Genomic DNA, 25,115 nt, shown 5'->3' on the forward strand with positions numbered 1-25,115 from the left:
TGGTTGTTTGTGAGGGATCTGCTGAGAGAGTCTGCCTGGGAGCTCTGTAGTGAAGGAATGTAGACCACCTGCAGGGTAACTCCCTGGGAGGTGGCCAGTTCTCTAACTAGGAGAGCTAATCTGCAAATCAAGTAAGATTTGGTTTCCTCCAGTTTGTTGAGATACCACAGCACTGTGGTACTGTCTGTAAAGATCTTTAGTGGTCCCTGTTTGTAGATAGGGTTGGAAGGCTTAAAGGGCCAGGAGAATTGCCCTCATCTCTCGGACACTGATGTGTTCTTTTTTGTGTGGCTCCAGACACATCCCTTGCACTTTCAGATGGCCCAGAGTTGCTCCGCAGCCCAATTTGAGGCATCTGTGTGCATGATCTGTTTGGACTAGGGTAGTTGGAAGGGAAGACATGGATTGAGGTTCACTTGCTTCAACCACCACTGGATTTCTAGCTTGAGGCAAGGCAGGAGGGGGAACACTGTACTCCAAGGGGTGTGAGTGCTGGGTCCAAACTGACTTTAGGTACCATTGCAACTTTCTTATATGGAGTCTTGCTAATGGTAACATGGGGATAGTGGCTGCCATGTAGTCCAAGAGCCTGAGGTACTGCCTTGCTGTCAGTTCTGTTGTCTGAAAGACCAGAAGTATGTGTTCTGTCAAGCTTTCCACCTTTTGTGGGGAAGGTAGGCTTTCATGATGTCTGTGCGAATCCTGCACCCCAGGAAGACAATGTCTTGGGAAGATTCCAGGTGAGATTTTGGGAAGTTGATCTGAAATCCCAGGGACTGTAGGAGAGAAATGGCAAGACGTATGTTTTGCAGGAGGATGGTCTTCGTGTTTCACTGTTGCAGTCATCACATTTGGGTTATCTGCTTGCAGTAGCCCTCAGTCGGCCTGATTATCAAAGTCTTGGGGCCTGCGTTGGTTGCTGTCTCATCTTCCGTGACTTCAGGTAGTCAGGGGTAAAAAGCATGCAACAGATGCCATTACATCAGTCTTTCCTACCATGCTGTGCTCGAAGCAGAAGCAGTTCGCAAGTGCCGGTCGGCCGACTCCTGAAATTTTTGTTTTCGAGTTTCAGAACCGAAGTCTTCAACTAAAGCTAAATACCCCGCTGGGAAAACTTTTTCTTGCTCTAAACCGATGTCAGTAAAAGTCAATAACTGTATTTCTTGTGGAAAGCAAATACCTCATAAATATTTTAATTTGTACTGTATTCCTTGCCTAGGCCCTGACCACGATGTACCTCACTGTCGGTTTTGTGCCTTATTTAAGCAATGAACTGTTTGTCATCTGTATATTTATGCTTCTAAATATTTTGGTACTTGGTTCAATTATCCAGATATGTCTTCGGTAAGCCATCCGACTACCGACATTCTGAAAAAACGCAAAGATAAAGACAGAGACAGGCCGCCTAGGTCCAAAGCTGCCGATGACGCTTCTCCTAAGCCAGTCGCCAGTTCACTGGTACTCAGTGAGGCGCTTTCGCAGCCCCTGATAGCCACTACTTCAGATTCACAGGCCTCTACTGAAACCCATTCAGAGTCCAGTATGCCGCAAGATGCTTCAGCTGTGGGAACCTGTGGATGTCTCTACCATGGATGGGTCCAGAGCCGCTGTGCAGGCACCAGCTTCTGTGGGTGTATTCAGGCCTACTGACTTGCATATTAAACCGATGCTATCTTCTTCTTTTTAAGGCCTAAAACTCGAAGCATACCTAGAAAACCGATGCCCAGACCACATGGTCAGGCCCCTATGCCTAAAAAACAAATGATAAGAATGGCTGAAGACCTTATTACTTTAATTAGGGGAAGCCAACCTTACCCTTCTACGAGACCTAGGACTGAATTTGCTTATGATACTTCTGACCAGGATTCTGAAATTTCTGTTTCCTCTGATGACCAGGATTTACCCTTATCTACCTATGAGGATTCTGATGCAGAGGACTCTATTCCCTCTGCCCCCCCCCCCCTCGAGGATTTCTCTTTTGGTAAAACCTTGCATACTCTTAGGGAGCATTTTCGCCGGGAAAGCCAGGATTACTCTGATTCTAAAAAGAGGCTTAGGGATTTCTTACTCCTGCCCCAACACAGGCCTTTGCTATCTCTCTTGTACTAGACATTGTTGATGATGCCTTTTCGGAATCTAGCTTGGCCCCTGCCCCCAGAAAACCTGATAGATATTACAGGGTTCCTGACTCTCACAAGTTCCTTTTTAAAATTCCTACTGCAGATCCTGAGACCATTTCACAGGGAGCCAAGGGCATTAAAGCTACTACTGCCAAAAATCCTACCCCCTCTGATAGAGACTCCAGGGTGCTGGATAGATGGGATAAGAAGGTATACACTTCAGCAACCCTGGCCATTATTGCCTTAAACTGCCAGTATCATATGTTAAAGTATCAGCAGCATATTACTGGATTGCTTAAACAGAAAATGATGTTGATTCCTGACTGCTGAAAATAAGGATTTACCGGATTTAATGCATTCTGCTGAACAGGTTGGAAAACATACTTTGCAATATGGTTTTGATTCACTAAAGGCATCTTGCAGGGCTGCTGTCACTGGTTCTGTTCTTAGGAGGCATGCTTGGCTTAAGGAGCAATCTTTGCCAGATCATGTTAAAGCTAAATTGCTGGATGCTCCCTTAAATCAGGACCACCTGTTTGGCAACAAAGCAGAAGAAGTTCTTAAAAAGATGGAGGATAAAGCTAAATCTATGCAAACTGTTAAAGATTTCCTACAAGTACAGCCTCCATGATTTAGTAGGCATTGGCCCTCTAAGAATTGGTTCTTTCCTGCCTCTTCCAGGCCTTCTCAGTCCAAACCCAGAACCAGCAGAACACCCAGGCTTCAGTCCCAGGGTACGCACAGGACTAAGCAGTGGGGGGCTCCCACTTCCAAACCAGGTAGTAGTAAGACTCCCCCCTGTGGTAAGCTTTCTCAGTGACTTAACTTTAAAACTTCCAAGCACTTCTCAACTGACTACTCCTTTAGGGGGAAAGATTGCTCTGCAGGACAAAATCTGGGAACTCATTACCCAGGACAAATGGGTTTTAAATATAGTTTCCCAAGGATACAGATTTCACTTCCACACGTTACCAACCCCAAACGGTTGGCCAGATCTACCCCCAAATCAGTGGGCAGAGGCTCAAAAGCAAGTACTCTCTCTCTTAAGATTAAAGGCTATTCAGACTGTACCAGAAGAGGAAAAGGGACAAGGTTTCTACTCAAGACTTTTCCTGGTACCCAGAAAAGACAACTTATGGCGTCCTATCCTGGACCTTTCTATTCTAAACAGTTTTTTGGTGATTCCAAAATTCAAGATGCTAACTTCACCAGTTGCTTCCTATGCCAGGCAAGAATGCCTGGTTGGCAATACTGGATTTAAAGGAAGCCTGCCTGCACATCAGAATCAGGGAATCTTGCAGAAGATATCTACGCTTCACAGAAGGCTACATGCACTATCAGTTCTCTGCACTGCCCTTTGGCTTATCTACTGCACCCAGGGTATTCACAAAGTGCCTAGCTCCAGTCATTGCATTTTGCAGGCAAAGAAATATTCAAATATACCCATACCTGGACGATTGTCTAATTCAGGCAGAAAGCCAGGACATACGTTTGAATCATTTGGCATTTGTACAAAAGTGCTAACTTGTCTGGGGTATACCATAAATGAAAAGAAATCACATCTTGTACCCTATCAACAAATTATATTCTTGGGAGCAAGCTTTAACACAACTTCCCAGATGGCTTTCCTTATGCCAGACAAACAAATTCATTTGACAACTTATTTCAAACTAATGACCACAAATACCCTGCTATCTGCAAGGCAAATATTGCAAGCCTTGGGGTTCATGGCCTCCTGCATTCTACTAATTCCATATGCAAGACTGCATATGAGGAAACTACAGTGGCATATGAAAAGCCTATGGTGTCAACATTCTCAGGATCTAGAAGAAATACCTTGCCTACAGTTAGAGTTCTTCTGGTGGGCAGAGGCCTGCCATCAAAACAAGAGACTACCATTCACTCTACCCCCTGCCGCCCAAACCCTAACAACAGACGCATCAGACTATGCATGGGGGGCTCACCTGGCAGGGAAGTGCATTCAGGGCAAATGGAACCCAAGTCAAATGCACCTGCATATCAATCAAAAATAAATGTTAGCTGTACAGAAGGCTCTGACAGCTTTCAAGGACCACATTCTTCCAAGACAATTAATGGTAAGATGGACAACACCACTGTTATGTGGTACATAAACAAGCAGGGGGGTACCCATTTATACCCCCTCTGCAGACAAGCCATGGCTCTGTGGAACATAGCCTTGAGCTACCAAATGCATCTACAGGCTCAATTCCTGCCAGGAAAACTAAATACACTGGCAGACGAACTAAGCAGAAATCTCATGGACTCACACGAGTGGAAACTGGAACCAAAGACTTTCAGCATGTTGATAAACAAATGGGGGAGCCCAGATATAGACCTGTTTGCCTCTCCCCAGAACTACCAATTGGGCAAATTTTGCACAAGGACTCCCCAGAAACAAGCTTGGAAAGTGGATGCTCTGTCCTTCAGCTGGAAAAATCTATCAGTTTATGTCTTTCCTCCTCTGCCTCTCTTCTACAAAGTACTACTAAAGATCAAACAGGACAAACCAAGGATGATATTGATTGCACCAGATTGGCCACGCCAACACTGGTACCCCCTCTTGCGCAGTGTGTCACTGCTGGCTCCTTGGCACCTGCCTCAGACCCCTACCTTGCTGTCACAGCAGGAGAGCAAGATTCTGCACCGTCAGCTTCAAACCCTGAACCTGGCAGCCTGGCTGATTACCTAATCTCTCTGTTACCATCCCTCAGTAAACAAGTGTTGGATGTTATTTTGGAGGCAAGGAGGCCTAGTACTAGAAAGTCTTATGCTGAAAAATGGAAAAGATTCTGTGCCTGGAACCAAACTCAAGGGATGGGCACAGCAGCACCCAGTTTACGTCTGATTCTTCAATACTTAACTGAGATGCTTCACGAGGGCCTTTCTTTTTCCTCCATCAAAATTCATGCCTTAGCCATTTCAGCTCATTACAACACAGAACCGCCCCTCTTCTCTCATCCACTGATCAAGCAGTTCCTCAGAGGGGCCAAAAACTTAAGACCCCCCAGGAGAGCCCCAACTCCAGCCTGAGACCTTAACTTTGTATTGGAAAAACTCACTCTTCCTCCTTTTGAGCCAGCTGCAAGTGCAGAGTTAAAATGCCTTTCTTGGAAAACAGCCTTCCTTTTAGCAATCACTTCAGCAAGAAGGGTATCTGAATTACAGGCCCTTATGGCAGTGGAGCCTTTCATCATCTTTCATGCAGACAGGAGACCAATCCCTCCTTCATGCCCAAGGAGTATCCAGTGTGGCTCTTAATCAGTCCATTCATTTGTAAACCTTCTTTTCTAAACCACAGAACAAAGGTGAACAGATGCTGCACTCCTTAGATGTGCACAGACGACTTTGATTTTACTTGGGCAGGACTAAACCTCAAAGGAAATCTGAACAACTGCTGGTGGCATTTGCTGCAGGGCCAGAGGGGAAGTCTATTTCAAAGCAAACCATTTCTAAATGGATAGGCCATTGCATTAATTTCTGCTATAAGCACCATGGAAAATCTATCCCACAGGGGATCAGACCACATTCAACCAGGGCTGCATCTACCTCTACAGCCTTTCTCAGAGGTGTTCCTACCAGGGACATCCTAGAAGCTGCTACCTGGAGTTCTGTACATACTTTCACCAAGCATTACCATTTGCCAGTTTTCTCTAAATATAGAGCTGGCTTTGCCACTGCAGTCTTGCAGGACCTTATAGCTGGTCCTAATGCTATCTAAATTCCTTCTCCCATCCTTAGCTTTGGGAATCTACCCAAATGTGATGACTGCAACAGTGAAACATGAAGAACATAGTACAGTTGTGTACACTTACCATAAATGTAGATGTTCGAGTGTATTCACTGTTGCAGTCCTGGTTACCCTCCCTCCAGCCCCCTAACTTCTTTTGGCTTATACCTCTGTTCTCCTTTACTATGCTTAAAAGCTTTTTGGTGCATTTGCTTTTTTGTTGGTGGTATAACCTTGCATATATGCATATATATATATATATATATATATATATATATATATATATATTTAATTGCTTCCCATTAGGGGGGCACCTGACATCTGGGGCAAGAAAAACTGATGTAATGGCGTCGGCTGCATGCTTTATACCCCTGACTACCTGATGTCATGGAAGATGAGACAGCAACTGATGCAGGACCCAAGACTTTGATAATCAGGCCGACTGAGGGCTACTGCAAGCAGAAAACCCAAATGTAATGATTGCAACAGTGAATACACTCGAACATCTACATTTATGGTAAGTGTACACAACTTTACTGTCTCCTTGCAGTCAGCCTGTACAAGCAGGTTGTCCAAATAAGGGAATATCTGGATTCCTTTAGTCCTGCAAAAGGCAATAACTGGAGCCAGACATCTGGTGAATACCCTGTCTGCAGTGGAAAGCCCAAAGGACAAGGCAGAGAACTGAAAGTGAGAAGGGTCCACCAAAAACCTCAGGTATTTCCTGAAACTGGGCCTTATGGGGATGTGAAGGTGGGTATCCTTTATGTCTAAGGTGATCATGAACCCTTGGGGAAGCAGGAGTGGAAAAAAAGTTGGTAAGGTCAACATCCTGAAAGTAGGAACCTGAAGGAAAGGCTGAGAAGAGAGAGGTCCAGAACTGGTCTCCAAAGACCATCTTTTCTTGGGACTAGGAAAATCCTGGAGTAGAAATCTCTTCCTTTTGCAGCCAGTGGCACTGTTTCAATGATGCATTGAGTCAGCAGGGTTTCTAATATCGGTTGCAATAGGTGTAGCTGTTGTTTTGGAGGTTGTGGGATACCCCTTCACTTTGGGGGCATAAGCCAGGTCATAAAGTACCCATTTTGAATGATTGTAAGGACCCATTTGGCTGAGATGATGGATGGAAGATTGCGAGAGAGACGAATTGACAGAGGGAGAGAAGGAAGGGGTGGGGGTTTCAAAGTTAGGTAGTCAGATACTACCTGCCCTGTCTTGAAAGGGCGGCCTCTGGCTAGAGAAGGGGGAAGCTCTAGCAGGATGGGGTTGCTTCCTGGTTGTTTTTGTAGACCTTGTGGGAGCAGCGGAGTGAGAGTGCTTTCCAATAACCTGAGTTTTAGCTGGGTAATTTCTTTGGAATTATGGGATAGGAGAGACTAGCATGTGTTTTAAATACTGCATCTCTTTCCCCTTTTGCTGTAGTGACTTAAATAAATCAACCACTTTTGTGCCAAACAAAGTTGTGTTGTCCAGGGGGGGCATCAACCAGCTTTGCTCTAAAGTCATCTGGAAGGGACTGAAGGCATAGCCAGGAATATCTTCTCAAAGCAGATGCTGATGCTGCTGACCTTGCTGAGGATTCAGCAGCATCATAACTGCACTGTATAAAGTGCCTGGTAACCTGGGAGGTGAGAGACAGAAGGGAAGACAGTAAAGCTTTGGCAGCAAAATCTGGTGTATCAAACAATCCCTTGGAGGCTTTCTCCAGGAGGGATAAGACATATTTAGCCATATGTGTCTGGTAGTTAGTGGCCCTGAAAGCCAGAGTAGCAGATGTGTAAATTTTCTTACCAAGACGTTCCATGGTTTGGCTGTCGTTGTCAGCAGGAAGAATGGTGGTGGTGGGTAATAGTTTAGATGCCTTGTCCCTGGAGATGAAAATTGTGGCAGAGTCTGCTGGAGGACACTTAACAAGATACTTAGCAGTTTCAGGGACTTTATAAAATCTGTGGGGTCTGCATGGAGCCAGGGGTTGTGAGTCAGGGTTTAAGGCTGCTGAAGAGAAGGCATCCAGGAAGGTAGTTAGGTCATAAGGCCATGAAAGCATTAAACAAACTTTGGCTAAAGGCTTGCCAGTCAGGCATGCTTTCAGGAGAAGGTGAGATGTGCTTCCTTTTTTCTTTCCTCTTGAGAGGCCTGGTGGGTGTCTGAAGGGAGGAAGGCCTGGAATCAGGCTACTGCAAGGAACTGGGGTAATCCGACAAACCTACCAGAATTGGTGGTTTCCCTCGGTGTCGGAAACTGACATCAGAAAAGCCACTGTGGACATGCCCTCCACACAGGATTGTGCAGCTTCTGTGAAGGTACTCGCTATATCCAAGGAGGTGGAGCCCAAATCCTTCACCAGGCCAACGTCGGCCACAGGCTGAGGGTCGGATGCAAGAGGCTCAGTGGTAGTGGTAGGCCTGATAGTCTTGGCTTTCCTTTTCTGGAGGTTCAGCAGGTACATCGCCGGAACTCTCCATACTTAAGGCTATTTGTTTACGTCATTGATTTTCTAGATACAGGTTGAGTGCATGCAGATGACTGAGCAAAGTTTTGGGCACAAACACCTGACAAATGGAGCAGGCCTTGTAGTCATGCAACTGACCTAAAAAAAAGAGAGACTGATTCTGGGTGTCCTTCTGGAGTGTCTGATGGCCGCACTTACACTTTCCCTTTCTGGATTACATGAGTAAGCATTAAATTAAATAAAATGACTGAAAGGTTCACCAACTGGGCACTTATCTGATTTCTCAAAATTCAACAGCTGAGATGGCAGGAAAACCTGATGTTCGACTGGTGGCTGAGAAGTTTTAAGGGCCTGTGATGCAGACGTCACTTTTATGGCCCACATTCCACTAGCCATATCAGACGTCCCCCACACCATACAGTGATTGAAAACTTTTGTGTACTGGCCAGGCATTTGGGTAGCAAAAGGAGTAAACCCATATGTGATGAATACTGCAACATGGGAATAGAAGGGCATCTGAAGGGAACAGAATGTATTCAGTTTATGAAAGCACAAATAAGCAACTAGACTGATATTCCACTGTAGGGGTTGTTAATTGAAATCATTTGTATACTCCAAACCTAGCTGTGAGGAAGCAGCCAAGACCTTAAATAGTAACGATGCAATACTACCAGAAAACAGAGTTTATTCTGACAAAACTTGTTAGAAAAGATTACACTCTTTGATAGGGATAATTGGTCAGGTTATGTGGAAAAGAGGGAATCATACTGGATTATAGTTTTTCCTCTAGTCCTTGTAGTAATTTGGTCAACAGACATCTTTTGAATGTTATATCTTCCCAACTTAAATACATTTTGTTTCACTTTTTCCATCATTCTATTTAACCATAGCCCTCTTACTATATAAATTTATTTAGACTCCCAGCTGCCTATACCAAGGCAGTCTGACTAATATCTAAAATAACAAATGTTGTTGCTTAATGGACAAACAAATGTACCACTAAAAAGCCAGTATTTCAGAGCAATTGATTGATGTTCATCGTGCATACAGCTGCAGTAATCACAGATGGGTTTTCAGCCGTCAGGCGGTCCCTTGGTCGGCCGAATTCCAAAGTCTTGGTCTGGCGTCGGTTGTCGTCGCTTACTCTTCTGACGTCAGTGAGGCCAGAGTATATAAGACACAGCCGACGCCATGTTCTTCAGTCTTTTTTGCCGCGCGGTGCCCAAAGCAGAAGCAGTTCGCAAGTGCCGGTCGGCCAGATCCTGAATTACGAAAAAATTGGAAACCGAAGTCTTCATTAAAGCTAAGTACCCCGTTGGGGAAACTTTTCTTGCCTCAGACCGATGTCAGAAAAAGTTAATAATTGTATTTCTTGTGGGAAGCAAATACCGCATAAGGATTTCCATTCCCTCTGCATACCTTGTTTGGGCCCAGACCACGACGTCTCGGGCTGTCGATTTTGCGCTACCTTCAATAAATGCACTATTAAGCATCGGGCGGAGTTCGCCCAACACTACTTTAGTAAAGCTTTTGATTATAAAATGTCGTCGGACACTCCGACTACCGTTTTGTCCAAAAAACGCAAGGAAAAGGACCGACATGCGAGGCCCGCGGTCCCCGCCGACACCACGCCAAAACAGGCTACACGTGGTCCGGTTCTCAGCGAGACGCCTTTGCAGTCCCTGACTACCGACGACACTCCTTTGACGGTGTCTTCTGTACCTAAGACCGCTGGGTCCTCGGCCCTTTCCCAGACTACCACCGAAGCCCCTGCTAATGTCGAGCCTACAAATGTGGACAGGTCCACCTCCACCCATGGTGTATTTAGACCCTCATCTTCTTTTTCAATTAAGGCCTTTACTAAATCCAAAGCAGCCAGGCATCCCACGAGGCCTGTTGCACAGGGCCCATCTTCAGGACCCATGCCTAAAAAACAGATGCTAAAAATGGCTGAGGACTTAATTACTCTTATCAGAGGTTCTCAACCCCCTCCAGACAAGAGACCCAGAGTGGAGGAAGATTCTCCCTCTTCTGATCAGGGATCCATTTTATCAGAACATTCTGATGCAGAGGAACACTCTTACTCTCCTTTTGAGGATTCGGATGCAGAACAGTCCATTCCTTCGGTATCCCCTCCTGAGGATTTTTCCTTTGGGGAAACCTTGCACACCTTGAGGGAACACTTCCATTGGGAAGGCCAAGACTTTTCAGATTCCAAGAAAAGACTTAGGGAATTTCTTTGGTTACCTCAACACAGACCTCTAGCTATACCCCCTGTTTTGGACATACTGGATGATGTCTATTCGGAGGCTTGTCTTAACCCTGATTCTCTGCCTCCTGCACCAGTCAAACCTGATAGGTATTACAGAGTACCCAGCTCTCACCAATTTCTTTTCAAAAGCCATAATGCCGACCCTGAAACCATTTCACAAGGCCCCAAGGGATTGAAGGCCTCCACTGCCAAGAATCCACTTCCTGCAGAAAGGGAATCCAGATCTTTAGAAAGGTGGGGTAAAAAGGTATATACCTCGGCCACCCTAGCCATGAGGGCCTTAAACTGTCAGTTTCATATGATTAAATATCAACAGTACCTGTTATCACAATTAAGGAACAAAATGTCTCAACCTGAACAACCAGATTTAAAAGAGTTACAGGATATGATGCATAGTGCAGAGCAAGTGGGTAAACACACCTTACAATGTGGTTATGATGCTCTAGAGGCCTCCAGCAGAGCAGCTGCTACAGGATCAGTCATTCGCAGACATGCCTGGCTTAGGGAACAAAATTTGCCTGATCATGTGAAAGCTAAACTTCTAGATGCTCCTTTACAAAAGGATGTACTATTTGGTACTAATGCTGAGGAGATACTACTGAAAATGGAAGAAAAAGCCAAATCTATGCAAACTGTCAAAGCTTTCTTACAGGTCCAACCACCACGTTTTAGCAGAAATTGGCCTTCAAAAAACTGGTCCTTTCCAGCCACTGACAAGCCCCAAAGAGGTAGATACAGACGCACAAGGGGCAGAGGGCAATCACAAGGATCATATAGAGGCAGACAATGGCAAACTCCAGCACCAAGAGGTGGTGAAGACAGTGCACAACAATACAGGAAGCAAACCCAATGACTCCCTCATTTCCATGCCAAGCATGTCTCAGCTGGCAGCACCTTTGGGAGGCAAACTAGCATTATTTGCAAGCAATTGGCATATTGTCACAACAGACAAATGGATTCTGGACATTATAAACAGAGGCTACAAATTTCAATTTCACACTCTTCCAAAATGAGAGGCATGCCAAACCTGCCACAAAATCAAAGGGCAGAGGCACAACTGCAAATTTCAAAGCTCATAAACATGAGAGCTATCCAAAAGGTACGTGGGCACCAACAAGGTCAAGGTTTTATTCAAGACTTTTCTGGTACCAAGGAAAGGAACCGACTGGAGACCCATTTTGGACTTATCCATCCTAAACACATTTCTACTGCACCAAAATTCAAGATGCTCACATTACAGCAACTTCTTCCCATGCTGGGCAAGGAGTTTTGGCTGGTAACATTGGACCTCAAGGAGGCATACCTGCATGTCCCAATCAGACAAAGCTGCAGAAGATACCTCAGATTTCTTGCAGGTTCAATCCACTATCAATTCTCTGCATTGCCCTTTGGCTTATCTACTGTGCCCAGAGTATTCACAAAGTGCCTGGCATCAGTGATTGCCTACTGCAGACTTCAAGGGATACAAATTTACCCTTATCTGGACGACTGCCTGATCCAAGCGGACAGCAAACACATACTACTGGAACATCTGGCATATGTGACATGGTTACTGCTTTCTCTGGGATATACCATCAACAAGGAGAAATCAAGGCTAACACCATCTCAGAAAATAACCTTCCTGGGTGCCAGCTTGGACACAAACACCCAGATGGCATATCTTACGCCAGAAAAACAAGGGCAACTATCTCAGTACTTCAAAACACTAGCAAAAAGTACCAGGCTTACTGCAAGGAAAATCCTGCAGGCTCTGGGATTCATGGCATCTTGCATTCTTCTAATCCCATGTGCAAAGCTGCATATGAGGAAACTTCAATGGTACCTAAAAAATCTATGGTCTCAACACAGTCACAGTTTGGAAGCAATTATACCAATAATTCCATGTTTGCAAAAGGAATTTCTATGGTGGGCCCAAGCATGTCAAGTAAATGCAGGCCTTCCATTCTGCAAGCCTCAAGCAAAACAAGTCATAACCACAGACGCCTCAAATTATGCCTGGGGGGCACACATGAAGGACAGGTGCATTCAGGGCAGATGGTCCCAAAAGGAAAAGCACCTTCACATCAATCAAAAAGAAATGCTAGCAGTAATAAATGCAATTACAGCTTTCAAGGACTTCCTGCATCCAGGACAATTACTGATAAGAACAGACAACACCACAGTAATGTGGTACATAAACAAACAAGGAGGAACACATTCATACCCCTTGTGCAGACTAGCCATGACTCTTTGGAACTTGGCTCGGGAAAGACAAATCGAACTTCAAGCACAGTACTTGCCAGGACTGGAAAACACACTGGCAGACACTCTAAGCAGAAATATGACAGATCCACATGAATGGAAGTTACATCTTCAGGTGTTTACAGAGATAATCCAAGCGTGGGGGAAGCCAGACATAGATCTTTTTGCCTCCCACAGGAACCATCAATTGAAAAAGTTTTGTTCAAGGACCTTCCATCCAAAGGCCTGGAAAGTGGACGCCCTTTCATTCAGTTGGACAGCATGGACAGTTTATGCATTCCCACCTCTGCCTCTTCTGCCCAAGGTGCTTTTGAAAGCAAGAACAGACAAACCGAGGATGATACTGATTGCTCCAGATTGGCCAAGGCAACACTGGTATCCACTCCTGAGGAGCCTAACACATACTCCTCCCTGGTCCCTGCCTCTAATACCTCTTCTGCTGACTCAGAACAGCTACAAAACTCTCCACAGTCAGCTGAAAACACTCAACCTCGCTGCATGGAAAATTCCTTAACACCACAACAGACCCTACTCTCCAAGGAGGTGCAGGATGTCATTTTGGAGGCCAGAAGACCATCTACTAGAAAAGCTTACTCCATAAAATGGAAGCGGTTTTGCTGTTGGAATGAGAAAAGAGGCCAGGACCCTAGAAAATTGAACTTGCCTCAGGTTTTACAGTACCTAGCTGAACTGCTGAACAGTGGACTTTCATTTTCTTCCATAAAAATACATGCCTCAGCCATTTCTGCAGAATTCAACACGGATCCTCCTTTATTCTCTCACCCACTCTTACAGCAGTTCCTCAGAGGGGCTAAGAATATAAGACCTCCAAGGAAGCAACCAATACCAGCCTGGGACCTTAATTACATACTAGAAAAATTAACATTGCCTCCCTTTGAACCTGCTGCCTCAACAGATCTGCAATATTTGTCCTGGAAAACAGCTTTCCTTCTGGCCATCACTTCAGCTCATAGGGTTTCTGAACTACAGGCCCTCATGGCGGTGCAGCCCTTCCTCATCTTCCATCAGGACAGGGTTTCCCTTCGTACCAACCCATCTTTTATACCAAAAGTGGTATCCAGGGTAGCCTTAAACCAAGCCATACACCTACCTACCTTTTATCCTAACCCTCAAAACAGAGGGGAGAGGCTGCTTCACTCTTTAGACATCCATAGGCAGCTACGTTACTATTTGGACAGAACAAAGTCCTTCAGGAAATCAGAACAACTTTTTGTGTCCTATGCCGTAGGGGCTCAAGGGAAACCAGTTACCAAACAGACCATTTCCAAGTGAATTGGCCACTGCATACGGTTTTGTTATTCCTATCATGGGAAATCTGCCCCTACTGGTATCAGATCTCACTCCACCAGGGCCACAGCCACCTCTACAGCCTTCCTCAGAGGTGTTCCTACTAAGGATATTTTGGAGGCAGCCACTTGGAGTTCTGTACATACCTTCACAAAACACTACCACCTGCCCTTATATTCCAGAACAAGAGCAGGCTTTGCCACTGCTGTTTTGCAGGGCATTCTGGCTCAACCCAGTTCCTCATAGTACCTACCACCCTATGCATAGCTTTGGGACTCTACCCATCTGTGATTACTGCAGCTGTATGCACGATGAACATAGTACAGTTTTGTACCTACCATAAATGTAGATGTTCGAGTGCTAATACAGCTGCAGTACAGGTTTCCCTCCCTCCTTCCCCACTTTGTAAGGGCATGGGGCCTAACAACCTCTTCATACCACCTGACTGGGTTATCCTGCTATGTTTTATTTGCTTGCTTACACTGATTTTGCATTACATTGCATTGCTTGCATATGTGGATAAGCCTTTTTTATGTATTGCCTTCCTTTTGGGGGCACCTGACATCTGGGGCAAGAAAGACTGAAGAACATGGCGTCGGCTGTGTCTTATATACTCTGGCCTTCCTGACGTCAGAAGAGTAGCGGCGACAACCGGCGGACCAAGACTTTGGAATTCGGCCGACCGAGGGACCGCCTGACGGCTGAAAACCCATCTGTGATTACTGCAGCTGTATTAGCACTCGAACATCTACATTTATGGTAGGTACAAAACTGTACTTTAGCGGAAACTTCTTCTTCTGTCCATCTCTTAACAAGGAGTCTAGGACCATGGATAGATACGGAAAGCGAATGCTTGCTTCAGCGACCTTTTCCATGAGGTTGCTGAATTACTGATGTCATTTTACCAGGCTTCAGAGGGATCTCCTGAAAGAGCTCGGGGAGTCCCTCCAGCATCCATCAGCTGAAGGGGCTCAAGCTAAAGTGGGTTCTCAGCTGGCGAACCTTAATTCGATAGTTAACTCCTCCATGAGGCTCATTTCCTATGCAGCCGATGGTGCGAGTAGAGCCGCAGGTACAGGCATGGCCCACAGGAGACACGCAAGGATGCGGCTGTGTAATTTTGCGGAACCCTTTAGAGCGTCGTTCACCAACACTCCCTTTGATGGTTCCTTCCTTTTTGGACCACAGGTGAAAGACACTCTGACTAGGTGTGAACAGGAAGGCAAGACTCTCTCTGCCGTGGGAGTCCGATTTTCTACTCCTTCCAGACCATATCCCAAGGGTCAGAAGAGTGGTAAAATGTGGTTTTGGAAATCCCAGGGAGCCTCGCCTGACACACGTAGTGATTTTTCCTCCAGGGGCAGAGGAGGAAACAACAACAACAGACACCACCCTCGGGGCAGAGGGGGTCCGCAGAACTAGAGCAGCAGAGAATCCTTCTCTGACAAGCCCTTCCAGCATCCCTGAAGGGTTGCCCGGTTGCCCGCCTCTGGAGGCAGTCGGGGGAAGACTTTCACTGTACCCAAAAGCCTGGCAAAACCTTACTCGAGACAAATGGGTACACTCAGTCATATCCGGAGGCTACATAATTCCCTTCTTTCAAACCCCCTTACCGTCAAGCAAATCCCTTCCAGATGTTCCACCCAATCTGAGGGCCCAAGCAGTCATAGAAGTTTCAAGACTGCTAGAAAAAAAGAGTCATCCAGGAAGTCCCGGCAGACCAACACGGATCCGGAACTTACTCAAGGTTCTTTTTGGTACCAAAAAATACAGGGGACTGGAGACCAGTATTGAATCTCAGCAGACTAAACAAGTCTGTTCGAAGAACAAGGTTTTGTATGGTCACGTTAGTCCATTCTACCCTTTTTGGGTCAGGACAATTGGATGTGCTCAATAGATCTTCAGGATTGGTACTATCACATCAAAATGGACAGGTGCTCCAGGAGATTCCTTCGCTTCCAGCTGGGAACCAGTCGTTACCAGTTCAGAGCTCTGCCGTTTGGTCTCACCACATCCCCCAGGGTCTTCACCAAATGCATGGCAGTAGTCACGACTCACCTGAGGCTTCAAGGATTCCAGGTATTTCCATATCTAGACAACTGGCTCCTTACTGCTACTACCAGGCATCAACTCCTTCAAGCCAGGGACTATACGATCACAATTTGTGCCCAGCTAGGCATTACTATAAATTTCGAAAAATCTGCCTTATTGCCCTGTCAATCTATTAATTATTAATTAAGTTTTGTAGGCTGATTTTGTTGGTTAATAGCTCTTGTATCCTCTGCACAGATGATATAGTGTGTATATCTGCATACAAATATTATATTCTCAACAAGGGACTGCAAGATAATTTTGCAATTGTTTGGAATTGGCATGTTGAAAATAAGTTGACAGTCAGTTCACAAAAGTAATCAGTTTTTTTTATCTGAAGCATCAACTAGAACTTACAATTCTCCACCTCTTACTATTAATGATCTATCTGGTTTACTTATATGTTATATGATAAGCCTTGTATACCTTCAGTTAGAATTTAACTAAAACCTGACATTTAAACATTATGTACAAAAACAAATTGAAAGTTATTCATCACTTTAAAGTTTCCTATAAAACAGCCCACCCTCTTACCGTATGAGTTAGGAAACCCATTACTATTAATTTTCTGATACCAGGTGTGGAATATGCACTAACAGTTACTGCCCTCCACTCTACCTATAATACTGTCTTCCAACAATATTAGAAGGTTATTTTCATTTCTACTACTGCCAAAGCCATAGCAAAAGATAAATGGCTGAGTGTCATTGCCGTAGACAAATTGCTTTTCAGTTTCCTTACTCTTAGATTACTAATTGAAACTTACTGCACATCCCTCAAAAACACACTTGTGATACAAACTACAACCGTGGAAATTATGATGCCATACTTTTACATAGAACCTGCTATAATCTAGCTGATAAAGAAAATGCTTGCTGTAAAATATGCCCATAAAACTGGAATGAAATTCAAAATCTTATTAAAATATTCAGACTTAAAAAAAAAAGCTTCTAAAATACATCTAATAAAGAAGACACAATATGATTGCTACAAGGTTGTGAATTAGTATTTCCTATACTGCCATCTTGCGTGGATACATTCATATGCACCGATATTATTTTTACTCTTGTGCTCTCCTGCAATGTTATTTCAATGATTGTTTTTTCATGTATATATCTCTCATTCCTTTTCTTAATTATTTCCATTATGTGTTATCCAAATACTTATGACGGCCATTTCTGTTTCATTATGTTGAACTACTTTTTTATACTCCACTAATGACCTCACTGACCACTTGTTGACAACTGCCTGTGTTCTATCCATTTTATTCTTAATCACTACTCACCATCATCAGCCATATTACATTCTCATATACCGACTGCTCAGTTACATTATATATCTATGTTCTCTTTCTGTATCACACTAGGATCCTATTTACTGTTTCCTGATTTATGTTATCGTTAGATTCTAGTTTAAAATGAAGTCATTTTAATTTTATGTATCTGGACTAGATATTCTGGAGTTGTCCTGACTGTCATTTTTCATGTTTGTTTCTATTGTGTTTATGCCCTATGGACCAGCCCATGCCTGAAAATAGTCTTGGACCTGTTACCTGGTCAGTAAATGTAAAATAAATATCTAAATAAAAGCACACAATCTGCCTGCAGACCAGGACTGTATCCACAGGTAGGAATGGAAAAGATGCCAAGAAGTAGTAGGATAGCAAAGGTTTGGGGATGACTGAAAGGGAGGTCACTAACTGTCTAAATAGTGACCTGGCAAGATGGTCATTGAGAACTAGCTGCAGTGAGTTAAGCAGTTGAGCAGGGGATGACATGGGATGTAGGAAGAAGGCGTTGCAATAGGGACAGAGTCAGTCCTTACATTTTGACAGCTGTGGACATCTGCTTAACAGTAATGCTTTTGACAGCTGTGGGCGTCTGCTTAACATTGAGCTTGGCTTTCTGTCATAACCAAGTTTTAAGGGTGACTTTCGTGTTTCCTTTCACATTCTCGTACATATCTTGTATATTCTGTAACCTTGAATGCTTGGTGCTTGTGTAACAAATGTGTATTTAAATACTAATGTTTGTATCGCTAGTACATGTTTCTTCTTTTTGCTATCCCTGCAGTGTTTATGGCTCTACTGTTGTTGCAACAAGCTGGGTCATGGCTGAAAATATTCCTTTTGATAACTCCATTTACCAGTCAGTCAACTGATATCTAAGTTGTGAAGGTTTTACATTAGACTGGAGTAATATTATTGCAGGATGGTGGAAGGAAAGCCATTTTAATGATTTTCATTAAGTATTTTTGAACCTTACCTTGTATATTCACAGCTTAGCTCTGTTTTCACATTGCAGGGAAAGCTGTTTTTCTTTAATGCTATTTGTTAACTGTTGTGGAACCTTACTTTTATATTGAGAATTTAGCTCTGTATTTTCTCTTTGCAGGTCCTTTCAGTGAGAATTGATGATCTGGATCCAATTCCCGAAACCACAACAGTTGATGCTTCCTCTATTGGCATTGTACAGGTAATCAGAAACAATACTCTTTTTGATTTGCACACCATGATGTTCTTCATGTTTCACTGTTGCAGTCATTACATTTGGGTAATCTGCTGGCAGGTTGCCCTCAGTTGGCCTGAATATCAAAGTCTTGGGTCTTGCGTCGGTTGCTGTCTCCTCTTCCATGACGTCAGGTTGTCAGGGGTATAAAACATGCAGCTGATGCCATTTTCTTCAGTCTTTATTGCCACGTGGTGCCCGAAGCAGAAGCAGTTCACAAGTGCCGGTCGGCCGACTCCTGACATTTTCGCATTCGAGTTTTAGAACCGAAGTCTTCAACTAAAGCTAAGTACCCCGTCGGGGAAACTTTTTCTTGCTCCTTCCGATGTCAGTAAAAGTTAATAATTGCATTACTTGTGGGAAGCAAATACCTCATAAGGATTTTCATTTGTACTGTATTCCTTGCCTGGGGCCAGATCATAACATGCCTTGCTGTCGGTTTTGTGCTAGATTTAACCAACACACTATTAAGCGTCGGTATATCTTTGCTTCAAAATATTTTGGAAACAGATTTAATTACCCTGAAATGTCATCGGTGAGCAATCCGACTACCGGAGTTCACGAAAAAACACAAAGAAAAGGACAGAGACAGACTGTCGAGGTCCAAAACCGATGACGAAGCTTCTCCTAAGCCAGTCGCCGGTTCGCCGGTACTCAGTGAAGCGCTTTCACAGCCCCTGATACCCACTACGTTTGAGTCGCAGGCCTCTACTGAGAACCATGCAGAGTCCGGTATGCCGCGAGATTCTCAGAGTATTGTACCTGCGGATGTCTCTCCCTCGGATGTGTCCGGAGCCACTGAGCAGGCACCGGCTTCTGAGGGTGTTTTCAGGCTTCAACATTTCTATATAAAACCAACGCCAGCTTCAAAAACAACTTCTAAGGCTAATAAACCGACACATGAGCCACGTGCTCAGGCCCCTATGCCTAAAAACAGATAATCAAAATGGCTGAGGACTCAATTACCTTGATCAGGGGCTCTCAACCCCCTCCTGATAAGAGGTCTAGGCAAGACACTGATTATGAATCTTCAGATCAGGTTTCTATTTCTTCTGATTCTTCTTCTGATCAGGAATTTTCTATACCACCCTATGAGGATACAGATGCAGAAGAATCCATCCCATCTGCATCTCCTCCTGAAGATTATTCTTTTGGAGAAACCTTGCATACTTTAAGGGAACATTTTCATTGGGAGAGTCAGGATTTCTCTGAATCAAAAAAGAGGCTTAGGGATTTCCTTCTTCTTCCATAGCATAGGCCTTTGGCTATACCTCCTGTATTAGACATTGTAGATGATGTTTTCGGAATCTAGCATAGCTCCTGATTCCCTGCCTCTGTCTCCTAGTAAGCCAGACAGATATTACAGGGTTCCTGACTACCACAAATTTTTATTCAAAAATCCTGCTGCTGACCCTGAAACTATCTCACAGGGTCCCAAAGGTGTAAAGGCTTCTTCAGCCAAGAATCCTACTCCATCTGATAGAGATTCCAGGGCGCTGGATAGATGGGGAAAGAAGGTTTATATGTCTGCAACCTTGGCAATTAGGGCCTTAAACTGCCAGTTTCATATGCTTAAATATCAACAGCATGTTATGGGATTATTGAAACAGAAAATTATGTTAATTTCTGAATGTGTGGAAAACAAAAAAATACAGGAGTTATTGCATGCAGCAGAACAGGTTGGAAAGCATACTTTTCAATGTGGTTTTGATTCCTTGGAGGCCTCCTGCAGGGCCGCAGTTACTGGATCTGTGATTAGAAGGCATGCCTGGCTCAAGGAGCAAAATCTGCCTGATCATGTTAAAGCTAAATTGTTGGATACACCTTTACAGCATGATACTCTGTTTGGTAATAAGGCAGAAGAGGTTTTAAAGAAAATGGAAGACAAAGCTAAATCTATGCAAACTGTAAAAGATTTCTTACAAGTGCAGCCACCCAGATTCAGTAGACACTGGCCAACAAAAAAATTGATCCTTTCCTGTGTCCAACAGAGCCTCACAAGGCAAATCCAGATGCTCAAAAGGCTCTAGATACCAATCACAGGGTTCTTACATGTCAAAGCAATGGGGTGCCTCTACCTCCAAATCTGGAGGAAACAAAGCGCAATCCTACAGTAAGCAGTCTCAGTGACTTCCCTCTGCCATCACCAAGCACTTGTCTTTTGTCAGCCCCCTTGGGGGGAAATTAGCACTTCATTTTCAAAACTGGCAGTTAATAACCCAGGACAAGTGGGTATTAAACATAGTATCCCAGGGGTACAGATTTCATTTCCATACCTTGCCAGTTCCAAACGGTTGGCCGGATCTGCCACATAATCAATGGACAGAGGCACAGAAACTCCCTCATGGGTATGGGGACTATTCATCCAGTACCAGAACAGGAAAAAGGGCAAGGGTTTTATTCAAGACTGTTCCTGATACCCAGAAAAGACAATGCCTGGCATCCAGTACTGGATTTATCGATTTTGAACACATTCTTGGACATCCTAAAATTAAAAAAACTGACTTTACAACAGCTTCTGCCCATGCTGGCCAAGAACGCTTGGTTAGTGACTCTAGACTTAAAAGAGGCATACCTGCATATCCCCGTAAGGGAATCGTGCAGAAGATACCTCCGTTCCAAGGCTGGTTTCATGCATTACCAGTTCTCTGCACTGCCCTTTGGCTTATCTACTGCGCCCAGGGTCTTTACAAAGTGCTTGGCACCAGTAATTGCATTTTGCAGACAAAGAAGTATACAATTCTGTCCTTATTTGGACGACTGTCTCATTCAAGCAGAAAACAAGGACATTCTTCTTCAACATCTGGCGTTTGTAAAAAGGCTTCTAACATGCCTAGAGTACACAATAAACAAAAAGAAATCACAACTGGTACCCTCTCAAAAAATTACATTCCTGGATGCAAGCTTGAATACAACTGCCCAGATGGCTTACCTTACGCCAGACAAACAAAGGCAACTGACTATTTACTTCAAACAGATGGCAACAAAAACCCAGTTATCTGCAAGACAAATTCTGCAGGCTTTGGGGTTCATGGCATCCTGCATTCTACTCATTCCATATGCAAGACTGCATATGAGGAAACTACAGTGGTATCTAAAAAGTTTATGGAGTCAACATTGTCACAGTCTGGAAACAATGATCCCTCGCATTCCCTGCCTACAACAGGAGTTTCTTTGGTGGGCAGCGACATGTCACCAGAACATGGGACGGTCATTCACTCTACCCCCTGCCACCCAAACGCTAACTACAGACGCATCAGACTATGCTTGGGGAGCCCACTTGGTGGGGAGATGCATTCAGGGCATATGGAGCCCAAAACAAATGCATCTGAATATCAACCAGAAGGAGATGTTAGCTGCTCAAAATGCCCTGACAGCCTTCAAGGATTTACTTCATCCAGGACAACTATTGATAAAGACGGACAACACCACGGTTATGTGGTACATAAACAAGCAGGGGGATACACATTTCTACCCCCTTTGCAGACTAGCCATGGCATTGTGGAACACAGCCCTGACTTACCAAGTACATCTTCAAGCTCAATTCCTGCCAGGAAAACAAAATACTCTGACAGACAATCTAAGCAGAAATCTTATGGACCTTCACGAGTGGAAACTGGACCCACAAGTTTTCAGCATGATAGCAGAGAAATGAGGGAGTCCAGACATAGATCTATTTGCCTCTCCCCAAAATTATCAACTGGACAAATTCTGCACAAGGACTTATCACAGACAAGCATGGAAAGTGGAAGCCCTATCCTTCAGTTGGAAAAACCTATCAGTCTACGCCTTTCCTCCTCTGCCTCTTCTCCCAAGGTCTTACTAAAGGTCAGCCGGGGACACCCAAAAATGATCCTAATTGCCCCAGACTGGCCTCGCCAGCACTGGTACCCAATTCTAAGGAATATATCTCAACTCCCTCCTTGGTACTTGCCTCAAATACCTCATCTACTGTCTCAGCAGAGCAATCAAATTCTGCACAATCACCTCCAAACTCTGAACCTGGTAGCGTGACTGATCATGTAATTATTCAAACAACACCTCTCAGTAAATCTGTGATGGATGTCATTTTGGAAGCCAGAAGGCCTAGTACTAGAAAATCCTATGCTGATAAATGGAAGAGATTCTGTGCTTGGAAACAAGCACAAGGAACGGACACAGCAAAGCCAAATATTCCTCAGATTTTACAATACTTGACTAAGATGCTTGACAAGGGCATATCTTTTTCATCAATAAAAATCCGTGCCTTTGCCATCTCAGCTCATTACAATACAGAGCCTCCCATCTTTTCTCATCCTCTGTTAAAACAGTATCTTAGAGGGGCCAGAAACTTAAGGCCTCCCAGAAGATCACCAACTCCTGCATGGGACCTCAATTTTGTGCTGGAAAAGCTCACCCTGCCTCCTTTTGAACCAGCATCTACTGTGGATATAAAGTTTTTATCTTGGAAAACAGCTTTCCTTCTGGCAATCACTTCAGCAAGAAGGGTTTCATAACTACAGGCCCTTATGGCTGTGGAGCCTTTTATTACATTTCATCCGGACAGGTTGTCCCTCAGGACCAATTCTTCCTTTATGCCTAAGGTGGTATCCAGTGTGGCTCTTAACCAAACTATTCACTTGCCAACCTTTTACCCAAATCCGCAGAACAAGGGGGAGCGGATTCTGTATTCCTTGGACGTACACAGGCAACTAAGATTCTACTTAAACAGGACCAAATCTCTAAGAAAGTCTGAGCATCTACTGGTGGCATTTGCTGCAGGATCAAAACAGTATCTTAGAGGGGCCAGAAATTTAAGGCCTCCCAGAAGATCACCAACTCCTGCATGGGACCTCAATTTTGTGCTGGAAAAGCTCACCCTACCTCCAGGTTGGTGGCAAAGCACGAAGCATCAGAGACTATCCATGTGCAACTAACAGTGGGTAAAACTGCCTTCCAGTTTATAGCCTGCTACAGACCACCCTCCCAAACCCAGGAACCCCACTCGGCCTTCCTGAGAACACTGGAAAATATGAAGGTCTCTCCAAACACCATTATATTGAGCGACTTCAACTACCCAAACATAGACTGGGAGCATTACTCTAGCTCCAAAACCCTAGCCCAAAGGTTCCTAGAATTTATAAACTCAAATGCTATGGAACAACTTGTTACCACTCCCACAAGAGGGGAAAACATACTGGACCTGATCATCACCAACATGGGGACTCTATGCTCCAGACCAGAAGTGTATCCCTCACTGGTAAGATCAGACCATAAACTAATCTCACTGGATATTCACATCCCGACCCCACCCCCTGCCCAGAAAACCACAGTGAAAAACTTCTCTAAAGCAAATTTCACACTCCTCAAAACTGAGGTGGAATCCTTCAAAGCCCCCGGCCTGTGGAAAATACGCCCAGACCAGAATCCTTTATAAACGCATTCTATGAACACCTTCAGGAATGCATGGATCATGCGATCCCAAATAAAACCAAGACCCAATCCTCCAAAGGCAGACGTCCTGTCTGGTGGACCCCAGCCATAAACAAACTATACAATAGAAGGAGGAAGCTACTAAATGATAGAGCAAAATCCCAAAAAGGGAAGGCATCACTGATCAGTATTAGCAAAAAACTACGGGCACTCATAAAATTGTCTAAGGCCAGCTTCAAGAGAAAAATTGCACAGGACACTAAGGATAAATCACAAGGCTTTCTTTAGTTATGTTAGGAACCTGGGTGGTAATTCCCAGATATGCTCAGAATTAGTCCAAAATGACAAAAAATACACTGAACCCACAGACATTGCCAACATCTTAGCTGACAGGTTCAGCGCAAACTTCTCCCCCCCACATCCCCACCAAAAGGGCAAATATCTATCCCAGCAGAATGCTGCCCCCCTGACATCTCAGATGCTCAGGTAAGAGCCACCCTCTCCAAAGCAAAAAACACAGCATCAATGGGACCAGACGGTGTCCCAGGCTGCATCCTACATGAACTCCAAGAAGAGCTAAACCCAAACATAAAACTACTGTTCAGTCTCAGCCTTACTACAGGATATGTGCCCAAAGAGTGGCGTACAGCAACAGTGGTCCCTCTCCATAAAGGTGGTGCCTCAACGGATCCTGGAAACTATCGCCCCATAGGCCTGACTAGCTTGGTCTGCAAAGTTATGGAAAGGATCATCATGGACCTCATAAAGATATTGGGGACCTACAGACACTGGATCCTACCCAGTTCGGCTTTGTTAAGGGCAGATCCTGCCTCTTAAACCTGGTTGATTTCTTTGAAACAGTCACCAAGGCCATTGACGAGGGGAAGGTGGTCCACACAGCCTACCTGGACCTCGCAAAAGCCTTCGATACAATACCCCACTCGGGCATTATAGATAAGCTCAC

General features: G+C 44.4%; 1 protein-coding gene across 1 annotated transcript in view; it reads left to right on the forward strand.

Moving 5' to 3' along the window:
* The window catches only part of PRDM15 (PR/SET domain 15), an 852,733-nt gene that overhangs the window by 695,865 nt on the left and 131,753 nt on the right, over positions 1-25,115 (forward strand). Inside the window, exon 22 of the mRNA XM_044071950.1 lies at positions 18,626-18,706. Coding sequence (XP_043927885.1) covers positions 18,626-18,706 — 81 coding nt within the window. The remainder of the gene's footprint in view (positions 1-18,625; positions 18,707-25,115) is intronic.

The sequence above is a fragment of the Protopterus annectens genome, chromosome 5.part0 (assembly GCF_019279795.1).
Source record: "Protopterus annectens isolate FY-2018-M chromosome 5.part0, PAN1.0, whole genome shotgun sequence".
Classification (NCBI taxonomy): Eukaryota; Metazoa; Chordata; order Ceratodontiformes; family Protopteridae; genus Protopterus; species Protopterus annectens.